At 35.8% G+C, this 12,377-nt stretch overlaps 1 protein-coding gene across 5 annotated transcripts in view; it reads left to right on the plus strand.

Moving 5' to 3' along the window:
• The window catches only part of LOC109041275 (uncharacterized), a 28,265-nt gene extending 15,945 nt beyond the window's left edge, over positions 1 to 12,320 (plus strand). For 4 of the 5 annotated variants that reach the window (XM_019057558.2, XM_019057561.2, XM_019057560.2 and 1 more), the window contains exons 10-12: positions 557 to 659; positions 2,553 to 2,725; positions 3,356 to 12,320. In XM_019057558.2, coding sequence (XP_018913103.2) covers positions 557 to 659; positions 2,553 to 2,725; positions 3,356 to 3,454 — 375 coding nt within the window. In that variant the 3' untranslated portion in view covers positions 3,455 to 12,320. The remainder of the gene's footprint in view (positions 1 to 556; positions 660 to 2,552; positions 2,726 to 3,355) is intronic. The other variant, XR_011899682.1, reaches the window with a different exon arrangement.
• Positions 12,321 to 12,377: the final 57 nt, after the last annotated feature.

Here is a 12,377-nt window from a genome sequence, read left to right on the forward strand (position 1 = left end):
ACAAAATTTTGGAAAAATATGCCCCCTTGTACACTCTTCTGAAATTTCCGAAATCAAAAAAATCCATAAGGTGGGGAAAGAATGCCAATTTTGCTTAAACATTTGTCACATTTTTGGAGGGAATTGCCTTTTTTTTCTTCTCTTTTTCTCAGAAAAAAAGGCTTACCTCATTTTTATTCATGTTTTGCAAAGCCTTCAATACTTCTTTGAAAGAAGGTTTTTTTCCGAGTAATGTGGTCTAAACCGGGTGTCAAAATCTTCAACTGCCTCGAAGACATACATTTTTTAATTTTTCAACTTTGACCCCCCTACCATTCGGACTACCCTTGCTGCAAAATTATTTGAGGGGTGGGGGGTTGATGTTTTGGGAAGTAATGTTTTGCATGTTTTCTATCAAAATTCGAACTCAGTTGAAAATCCACAGGTCGGTCGGAAAAACTTAATTTGGAAGGACCCCTCTGTAACCTAGCGTAGCATACTTCAAGTTGGGGTTCCCCCACTAAATGTATTTATCAATCCATCTTCAGCCATGTCTTATATATTTTTTTTTTTTCAGCGGCATCCTGCACCCTTACCTGTTGGAGTAACACAAGCATCAGACAAATCATGGAAAATGCGACCACCTAAACCAACGTTACGAATAGGCAAAAACGGGAGTGGTAAGTTGCACCACTACTTTCCAGTTCCCCTTTCCTTACTTTGTGTCCACAAGGATCAGCCACAGCATAAGTTTGATATTGGAAACATGAAAATTTTATACCAAGAAAAGAAGTATTTTTCTATCCCATGAGACTGATCAAACTGATCAAGGAAATTATTGAAATCATGAAAAATTAGGCTTCCTATCAGCTCAGCATTATTCATCACAACCTGTCTGTGGACTGTTTACTACAGCCATCCAGTAGCTTTTCAATAAAATTTCTTTTTCCATGTTTTCTGTAGTTATGATGGCTGTGCATGAAAGTTTCAGTTTTCTGGAGTCATGATTTTCATGCTCTCACTATTTTCTACGTTTTCTGTTCCTTCATTTTGTTATCCTTACGGTTGCTTCCCATCATTCTGTCAACTTGCAATGGGTTTATTGCATGCAAGAGATACAGCCGACTAAGCACATTTTTCAAGGGTAAATTCCCTCGAAAATCAAGTTGGACTTGTCCAAAAAGTCTGAAATCCATCCTTAGCTTTTACAACATCATTGTGAGGAGTATTGTGTCTTACGGGAGTGAGGACTGGCAAATGAAGAAAAGAAGTGAAGATATGCTCAGAGCAACTGAGATGTACTTTTGGCGGAGGTTTACTGGAATCTGGAGAAGAGAGTGTATCCAAAATGGATAGGTGCATTAGATAATGGTGATGAAGAATGACATCTTGCACAATATCAGGTCCAAGCAGTTGGTCTGGTAAAGACATGTGCGGAGGATGGCAGACCGGCAGACGATCGGTTGCCCAAGCAGGTTTTCTGTTGGGTTCCTCCTGGGAGGAGATGGCCTGGGCGTTCTGTGAAAGGTTGAAAACATAGAGTGGAGGAGAAGATCAAGAGGTGTCAACTGCCTGATGATCTGTGGGAGGATAGGGGGCAATCGCGATTGGGTGTCACTGAGTGCGAAGCTGTACTGTTAAAGCGGCTGTTATGTATTTATGACTGTTTTTGCTCCTCTTTTTCTAAAATTGAGGCAAATTGATGATATTTCTGCAAGGTAAAAATTGCCGGATTGTGGCAAACGTTCTGCGTCTTAGAACTTTCCTTTACCCCTGAATGAAAGAACAAGTTCCATGATCCTAGCAATATTGGTTACTAATTTTACATGTTCATACAGTGACCCTCTCAGTTATGAATACGACACAGGGTTGTCACAGTCAGGGAAAACCGGGAAATGTCAGGGAATTTTAAAAAGTCAGGGATAACCAGGGACTGCAGGGAAAATGACGAAAATGTCAGGGAAAATGTGTTAAATCATCTTCATTTGCTTTCTAGAATGGGTTTGAGGTTTCAAACAACAAATTTTGCCTGAAAAATATTTTCAATTATGCCTTCATAAGCATCCGTCACATCTTCAATTGTCAGGGAATTTCACCAAAATGTGTCAGGGAAATCAGAGAAACGTCAGGGAATTTCATTTTCTAAATTCTGTGGCAACCCTGACTAAAGCTCTCAGGACGTATTCATTTTTGAATGTCAAAGATCATCAAAAGCACCTAGGGAACTACTCATGATGAATGTTGAACAAATCATCTATTTGTGTATCAGGGAAAACAAAGTCTATTGCTTGCACAATGAAAAATGTGTTTAGGTATGGGAATAGTCAGGAAAAAATGATAGAAAAGCAAGGATTGCAAACTTTCAAATAAAGGAATTTTGAGGGAAAGGGAAAAATAGCAAGGAAGAGGTAATACATTTGAATGATAAGATACCTGCAGACACCCTGTATATTCCTAAATCCTTAAACTAAAAGTAAATTTTATGTAGCCGTATGCTGAAATTTCAAGGTGGAAGCCCTCAGTTCTCCTACACTGCATGTTTTTCATTAGTTATTTTCTTTTTTTCCTGGTAGGTATAACACTTTCATGGACTTTGAATGGATATGACAAGGAAAAGTATGCTGAAATAGTGAGCTACCAGTTATTTGCATATCAGGAAGGTTCAGAGCCTCCCAACACTGATTTATGGAAAAAAGTAGGAGACGTGAAAGCATTACCATTACCAATGGCATGCACACTAACAAAGGTAAGTTTTCTGTTTGATACCCTCCCCTTGGCTCCTTTTTGTATTGGTGTGTATTAATTCCCAATTTTTTTCTTTAACACCATGGAATGTGCTTTGTGATTTTCCAACTAACAAGGGGAACTTCCCAAGCTGCTGCCTCCGATTGGGCTAAAAAAATTCGTACAAACTCTTTGGGTGGATCCATTAGGACCGTGTGTTTTTGTTTATTCCAGGGCACCCTGAAAAAAACAAAAAAAAATACGGTCCTAATGGATTCATCCAAAGAGTTTGCACTTATTTTTCCAACCCAATCGGAGGCGGCAGCTTGGGAAGTTCCCCTTTGTAAGAAGAATAAATTCATGGTAATATTTTAAGGTTATTATTGGATTCAGTCGAGTAAAATACATGGAGTTCATCAACACCATGCTTGAGAATCTTCACTCCGGTCAAACCCCTACTCATTCATTAATTCATTAAAAAACGTATATTCTTTAAAAGAAAATGCACATTTTCTAAATTGACATCAAATACAAGTGTCTTTCTTGAGTTCATGAAAAAGTACCGCAACAAACAAGAAAATGATGGGTTCAGTTAGATTTCAACTGATAATTTGTCTTAATTTTACTACAACAATGTCCAATTCTGTTTCAGTTTGTTGTTGGACATAGATACCATTTTGCTGTTCGAGCGGTGGATGAACATTCTAGAGTTGGTGAATACAGTACACCTGATAATATTATGTTGAATTGAGGTTTAATTTTACCTATTAGTTAAGTGACTAAATATGTGCAAAGCCTTGTACAGAATGTAGAATTTTGTAAATGTTTTTTTTTTTTTTTTATTTCCTAGCTCTTCTTACAACTTTTGTAATTGATTTTATGGCTATCTTTTTTTTCTTGACATTGGTGGTTTCCCCTCTCAATATTTTAATTTTTACAACTGAAGTCAAAAAAGTCTCTTTTTTTCTGTAAAATGAAATATGCCTCATGAGTACCCAGAAATGGCGCGGAAGCTCTAAAACTGAGCCACCAATCAAACTGACCTTCACTTCATTCGAAAAAAGTTTAGTACTGTTGATTGAAAAGAGAATCAACCTGATTTGAGCAATCATTGATGAAGTTATGGTAATTTGAAAATAGAGTGTAAACCATTGGACCTTGGTTCTTTTTAGGAAGGTTATGTTTTCTTAAACTAGCATAAGTAACTTTTCGATGCTCCTTCTAATAAATCCACTAGGAAACACTGGGTATTGGGTGAAAGATTTTTGAAATGTTTTACCAATTACATGTGTTGATGCACACTACTCAGATAATTTGTAGGGGCCAAGGTCAACCTGCTAGATTTCTGCAAATTTTACAAAATGGGTACTGGTGGAAAGGAGCATCTGGTAAGTTTCAAGTGCTAATTTTAAGACAAAACAATTCTTTCAAAGAATTGTGAGTGACAAGCATGCATTTCATTTTTGAACTACCGTATTTTTGTAAATTTTTGCTGGAAGGAGTTCTTTTTAATTTGAATCAACAGCATTTTACATCTATTCTTGAATGAAGTGAAGATCAGTTGGATAGGTAACTCAGTTTTTGAGGTACAGACTGTACCTCGAAGTTACTCATAGCCGCAGCCATAAGTAATATTGTGGCAATTTTTGCAACTTTTTTGGCAATTATTGCCAGGCGGGAGGGGCATCTGGGGCACTTATGTTATGGCTTTCTTAATTTCATTTCTTCTTTGATGATGAAATAATTGGTTCATTCAAAGCTTATGAATGCTACAATTTTTATTTATATCCATAAATATGATTAAGCAGTGCATCTAGTTTAGCACAATTTCTCTGCTGCCAGGAAGAAGTATCAGTTTCAGATGTAAAAATGAACCCTTAGAGGTGCAAAAAAATGTTGACAATATTCAATTAATAGTCCGGTAACACCACGTCCGAAATACCTGTAAAAAAGTAGGCAGTTCCTTTTGTTCCTACTTTGGAAAACTATCTTGCTAAATTTTGGACTCAAAAGCCAGTGTTTTCAAAGTGTGTGCAACCTTTTACATGGCAAGAAGACCAAATTATCCTTTGACTTCCTCAAACTGACTGCTTCTTCCAATATTTTTCTAAGAAACCGATTTTTGTTGTCAAAAAGTGGAAAAAATACCATTTTAAATTAAATTCAGTTTAATTTGAACTCAAGAAATTGTTACTCAGAGAACATATTTCCAGAAATGTGGCAAAATTGGGGTTCATATTGAAAACTGTTTGTGTAATAATTGATTCCTCTGAAATTATTTGGGCCAAGTCCTAAAATGACCTTAGTTTGATCCCTTGACTCTCAAATTTTCCAGAGAATAGAGATTAAACCTCAGAAAACAGGATGAGCCAAAGTCATTCTTGGATTCAGCAGTGACAAATATATAGTAAAACAAGTATTGCCTGCCTGAGCAGGTTTTCTTGTTGTGTCTAATATGGAGATTTCAGGTCATAATCTGACCATTTGCCAACCCGTAAAACTGATCTGTGTCTCTTGCATCGGAAATGACCGGAACTGTATTGTTCTCAAATGTTTGAGGGGGCTGCCCCTAGCTTGCTGCTAAAGTCAAAAATGAACTCCGTCTTTTTCTTTCTCCCACCGATTTACCAGAGAATCGAATTTTTTCCTTGTCTTCAGATTAGTTGTGAAGGAATTTTTGTAAATTGCCTAGACCACATGGTAATTTTAATATCAGTAGCAAAAAATGGAGGAAACACCAAATATTTCCGCTCATCCAGTCGCCTCTCATGAGCGTATTGGCACACATTTGACATTTAATGTGATAACAGTGAAAAATAATATTCTTTTTAAGGGCTCAGTAGCTCAACCTGACAATCATATCTTGTTTCAATAAAAAAAAGTTGATTTAATGCAAAATAATTTTGGCCTTTTATGTGAATAAATGAACTTAGTTCTATTCTTAATCAGTTACCTTCTTTGTTGAAAAATGAAAAAGAGGTTTCCTGCAGTGAAACTGAACAGGAAATAGGTAAATGTTTAGGATCTGCTACTAAAGTATCTTGCAGTGGCGTGGCGTGCTTTGCGATATATCGATTCATTGGCCATTTAAACCTATGGGAAAGGATCGATAGACAGGGTGTTCGCAGTGAACACCTTAATAATCGATTTTTTACCATGGGTTTAAATGGCAGAACAATCGATATATCGCTTGAGGGAAAAATTCCAGGAAGCTTTTTTGTGGGAGTGTTTACGATTTGTAAATTATTTACACTGTAACACAAGCTTCTTAGATAGTGTAAAACATTTGATGTAAATAGTATCAATGCACTGAATAAAAACTTATGTTTCAAGGAAGAAGTTTCGGAAGACATAAATTATCCTATGGAATCATTGAGCCACGACAAGGCAACGTTAAAGTTCAGTGTGCACTTCCACGGACAGAGTGGGCAGAAAGTTCCAAGACGGCCGGCTAAATTTTGAATGAGTGCACTTAAAAAGATGAAATTTTAAGAGTATTTCTAGGTCATCAGGGGCGACTTTTTTGTCGTGCAAAATCAGAGGGTCCGCCCCTGGGTGTGTACACGGACCCCAATTAAAAACTTTCAAATGGCAGCCCCTCTTTCCGGATGTGCTATCTAAAGAAAGATAGAGAAAGAAAAAACTTCAGCGCTGATTGTAGGTCTTTTTAACTTTCTGTTCGCTAGATATTCAGTTTAAGTACAAAATTAACTTATTTTCAAATATTCATCAGTGTCATTTAAAAAGTCAGAGAAAAACATACAGGGATTTTAAATTACTCATCCTTAAGAGTATAATTTTAAAGAAAAATAATGTGTATATATAAAGTCGCTTTTAACGCACTCTGGCGTCCTGCGACACCCAAATGCCACATACAAAAAATAGTAACTTTCACATTTATTTGATTTTAAGATGGCATCAAAGGCCACAAAAATTTTGAAAATTTAAGCCTCTATTGCTTTTTCTCTGGACCCTGTCTCTGTTTATGCTGGAATTTCCTGTAAAATCTCAATGAAAATTTCAAAGACACCGAATGGTACCATCTCCCCCCTCCCCAATGACCTTTTGATTTCTCGCGAGCTAGAAATGGGCCTTGACCCAAAATTGGAATCAGCAATCGGGAGTTCACGGGGGAGGAGGTAGTATTATTTAGGCACCTTTATAATGTCAATGAGTTTTTTTCATGAAATTCCAATACCAATTGGCCCACGTTAAACAGAAAGGAACCAAGCCACATCAGCTATTGCCAAATTTTATCGGGCAATTTAATCTTTTACATGAAAACGGCTGTGCGGATTTTTGTGCAAATTTCTATGAATTTTTTCCATAGTTCAAAGCAAATTTCTTAAAATTTTCAAAGAAATCCGCACAAACGTTCTCTCATAAAAAATCAAATTCCCCTGTTAGATTTGGCAATAGCTGATGTGGCATGATTCCTTTCTGTTTAACGCGGTCCAATTGTCAAAACAGGGTCTGCTCTCAAGGAAGCAAAAGAGGCCTGAATTTTCAAAATTTTCGAGGCTTTTGATGTTGTCTCGAAATCAAACGACTTCAGAAAACATGAATTTTCTTCAAAAGAACTCTTAATGATAAGTAGTCTAAATCCTCTGCTTGTTTCTCTCTTATTTTTAAATGGCACCCATGAATTATTGAAAAAAGGTCCCTTTTGTGTTATGACCAAGACTATTTTGAGAACGGAAAGTTTAGAAGACCTCCAGTTCATGGTAACAGTCTTCCCTCTCAAACAGTGTATCAAGAAAGGGGGTTGTCATTTGAAAATTCTTAGTCAGGGTTGACCCTGAGGGGAGTATCTAGAGAGACTCTCAAAATTTTGTTTGCTAAAAAGAAGCCTCCAATGACCTACAAACACCCTCAAAATTTCATCTTTCTAGGTCCACCCATTGACAGGTTAGCAGGTCCTCCTGGAACTGTGTGCCTACCGAGTAATATCAGTAGAGAATGAGAGGTACCCAATCACCCCCCCCCCCCCCAATCACATAGTCGTCAGGGTGTGCACCTGATGATATGTTGATGGATCCTCATTCATTCCCCATGATAATTGCCAAAATGAACACTCAAAAACATGGTATTGTTCATATGAAATTGGCCTCATTGGCCCACGCTGTTGTGTTAAGGAAGAATGCACTATTTGAGCTTTCAGATGTTGCTAAATTTTTTCTGACAAATCACGAAGTTTCGAGAAAGCTGGTAGGTTAATATTTTTCTTCCGATTTCTCAGAGAATTTGGTATGTAACTTGATCTCAAGTGTCTACAAATGTGTAAAGTGAAAATTTCACCGAAAAATACTTTGAACTTTTTTTGAAAATAAATTTTCCTAAGAGAAAATATGGCGAGGTTCGAATGTTCATACGGAGTTTATCTTTAGCACGGCAGCACATTTAAGTGCCAACAATCCAAAAAGCAGGTGAAATGTGTCACCTTCTCAATGATTAGAGACAAAATTTTCTATCGACTACAGAAATCAAAGATTTTGTAGACAGATTCCATCTGAAAATTTCATTCTTTTTAGTGTTTTAAGCTTTATTTTTATTTCACTAATATTTAAGTCAGGACTGTGTTCATGTAGAAAATTTATTTAATTCAATCATGTGTACAGACTAAATCAAAGGGGTCAATACATGTAATGATCTGCAGCTGTGGAAATCTTTTTTTTATTTATTTACCAAAGAACTTAATTTTTATGTTTAAGAAGCGATTTTTTTATTTATGCTGAAAGCTCGATTGTAGAAACTTCTTACAAACTTAAGAAGTTGATTAACAAGTTAACTGCTGGGGGTATTCATCTAAAATTACCCACCTTTGTTGCGGCTTAAAGCCTGACCCATTGTTTTGCACAGGTGTTTCCGTAGAACCTAAAGATTCACAACCAACATATAGTTTTGTTTTGGAGGTTTTCCATCTTCAACTTCTGTTGTTTAAAATGTAACAACTGTACCATAGGTTTTCCATCTTCAACTTCTGTTGTTTAAAATGTAACAACTGTACCATAGCTGTTGTCTACAGAAAGGTTGCAGTAACTTCATTCTAGAATTTTCCATTTTTTCTTTAAGAAATATTCTATCAAAAGAGGATTAGCAGATTTATGTATCATTTATCAAAATGACCACACCATAGCACCAGAAACTCATGCTGAAGATATTAAGTATGGCAGAAATCAATGTTTCTTCTACGGAATACAGCATGTTGTTTTCAGGAAAATGTAAAATCTAGAATGGAGCAATGGCATTCTTGCATCACTGGCAGCACTAATGACTGACTGCACTATAAATTTTAACTTTTCTACTTACCTGGGAAATGCAACATTCCTTCAGAATTGGAGAGTGAAAAAAAGCATATTCTTATCTTGAATGAAATTTCATGAATCAAAAGACACAGAGCAAAGGGAATTCTGAATTAAATAGACAGTATAAATGAGTCAATGCTGCCATTGCAATACACTCTGATAGGTACTATCATTGAGAAATTTATTCTTGCAAGCCTTTTAACCGTGAGGAATTTGGGTTTAATCTTCTTTTCCATTGGAACTTTCTCGATTTATTGTTTAGTTAAATTTTAAGACATTATCAACTAAATTATGATGGCCTGCCAATTTGTGGATATGTAAAAGAAATGCCCATCATTTAACTGTATAAAATGGTGAAACATTTTGCATTAAAATAACTACCATAAAAAAAAAAGAAAAAGAAAAAAGACTCCCGTCTTTTTATTCGACTGCTGCTTGCTGTCTCACTGCACTGTAAGTCATAAGTAGTTTCTAGTTTCTAATATTGGAGCTCATTCGTAGCAAATGATATTTGAATTCATAGTAACCTAATGATTATTAACAACCTATTTTTCTGTGCAATTGAACTCAAGCCAATGGAAAGAAATTATTTCACAACAGCTGCCCATTATAGATTAAGAGAATGATGAGAATTGCCATTTTCAAAAATACGAAGGAAAATTTTGTCATCTTTAGAGCTTGAAAGAACAATTTAATCAATTTTTTGGTGGACATCCTAGTAACTTCGAAGTACCAAAAAGGCTCAATTTTGCTCTGCCTTGATTCCTTGGTTTCCAAAAAGTAGAATCATAATTTCCATGAGGAAATTTTTTTTTTTTCCTCATTGCAAGTTTCGAGAAGATTTTACCCTATCCCAATATCTAGGCCATTCTTGCAAATTTCCTCCGCTCTGTCTTACATATTTTCAGAGGTATTACTGTAATTCCTCTGTGATCTCTATTTCAATGATTAAGTTTTATATTTTTCGTGTAATTTACCTTCTAACTTGGGATCTTAGAGAGAAGCGTAAAATATGCTAGGATTAGCAAAAAATATTCCAGATCGACCGAATTGTGATACATTTTGTTGAGATATTCAGATAAGTGTCACTAATCGGTTTTCTCACTGTGCTCGACTTCAAAGCCCATTAAATAAAGTAGGATACTTAAGGATTCACAATTATTATATTCTAGAAGTAAGATTTATACCCTGTAAAGTTTCAGTTTTTGTACCGAAGATTTTTATAGCCCATACCCAAGATAAAAATATGTTATAATATTGCAATTCCATCTAGTAAAATAACAATGAGACAGAATAATTTAACTATGTTGTAGATTGCAATGTATTTATCGTAAGTTGAATTTTTAACATGCAGTTTGTCATTACTTTATTATCCAATCTGATATAATATAAAACCCTGTGGGAAGAGCATTTTGAGCTAGAAGATTGTTCTCTCATGATGCTCAATGGTCTTGTCGCACACAAGCGGTCCAGCCAATTGAGTAGACACTCTTGTGATAGGGACATACTAAAATCTTGTTGAACATCTCAGAAATGTCATAAGTATACTTCGAAATATAAAATTTTTGAAGCAGGTGTGACAAACTTTCAGCATTTGCAGACACTTTTTTCGTAGTTGCCAAGAATTAGGTTTGGCCCCAGAGAGATGAAAGAAGCCCTGAACTGAACGAACAAACAACTCTGCCAACTGTTATCAGTCTTTCTCGTGTATGTTTTATTGAAGATAGTTTTGAAGAACTGGTCTTGGTTTCTTTTTCTAGATATGCTGACAGCTTGTGCCTTTAGAGCAAATGAAATCACTTGCGTGAAAGATAGATAACAGTTAGTGAGATTGTTTGTTTACTCACAATCAGTCATGGTTTCCTTGCATATCTCTCTTCTAAATCTGATCGTTGATGACTAGGATAGAACAGAGCACAGACAAGGTTTTGCAAAACGCATTAAGGTAAAAAATAATGCTAAGGAAAGACTAAGGAATTGTGCATTTTGGAGTGCATTAAAAAGTGCCCCCTGTGTTTTTTCAAGTTTACTGAAGGTCAAGTTCTTAAAAATCTTACCTACAAATAAGATTGATTTTTTTGTGTTTCATTGTTCTCCCTCATTCTTAATAATTTATCCTTAAAATCTCATAGAAAACATTCTGTCTTGCCCTGCTCAGAATTGAAGAAAATCCACAATTCTGAGCATGTAGAAGTAAAATAATTGGTGAATCATGTGTAAACTTGGAGGCAAGAGTATCTTTCCTGCCTCTAGAAAAATTAGATTTTCTTGTAATTATAGTTGCATTTGTATATATGTGCAGATCATATTTTTAGCAAAAAAAAGAATACCTGTAGGTGCTAATTTAACAAGTTTTGAAATTCTAGAAGGAATGGAAGATTTTCACTTAATGACTGTACATGGGATGGCTTAAATATATTGATACCTACTTATTAATATCTCAAAAACTGTTGCTGATATTGACATGCCTCTCAAAGCAATGGAAAAATCTGTTTAAAAGGCCCCATCACCTCCCACCTCTCAGGCAGCAAAAGGCAAGGGGCAACTTGGGATTTTCATACAGGAACCTCCCAGTGTTAAAGACCTCGTTGGAAAAAAATAACATTTTTTGCATGGGGAGAACAAAATAGGCGTCACAATGTAGCATCAATCTAAAATGCTGTAGCCTTAGAATTGGTGTGCAGTGGGTTGAATCAAAACGTTTTGAATTCCGATCCCAAATTTATTTGTCGCATCTCAAAAAACCCCTGAACCAAGTTCATCCTAATCCACCAATAAAATACCATGATATCTACTTGCTGCTATTTTCAAGACCGCCATCTTAGAAACAGTGAACAATATTTAAATTCTAATACCAGATGTATTTTTTACGTGCCATAAAACCCCCAGGGATCGAGTTTCATCCGAATCTGCTAGTAAGCAGAAAAGATAACAATTTTTAATCAGTTTGAACTTTAAGCGACCATTATTTTAAAACTGTGACAAGTAGCGGTTTTCTCAAAGACCTTTCGTTAAGATTTTCAAATAATATGGGTTTCTGCTTGAATGTCTCAAGTTGCCCCTTGCCCTTCACCATCCAACGGCGTGGGGTTGTCGGCTCCGCCAAAGAAGATTTCTACTTTTATTTGAAGAAATTTCGTTCAAACTACAAGTCAATATCTACAACCATTCCAGAGATATTAGCAAGTATCCATACTTTATTGCTACCCCATGTTATGCTGAGTAAATGATAATAGCCTATTTGACACACTGTTTTTGAAAATTGTAATTTTTATGTGGTTCAATCATAATAAATGTATCATACCTTCAGCATTCTACTTGTTTTTCAAACCCTCCGATACCCTAAGACAATTTAAAATTACTATCATT

This window comes from Bemisia tabaci, chromosome 1 (assembly GCF_918797505.1).
Source record: "Bemisia tabaci chromosome 1, PGI_BMITA_v3".
NCBI lineage: Eukaryota > Metazoa > Arthropoda > Insecta > Hemiptera > Aleyrodidae > Bemisia > Bemisia tabaci.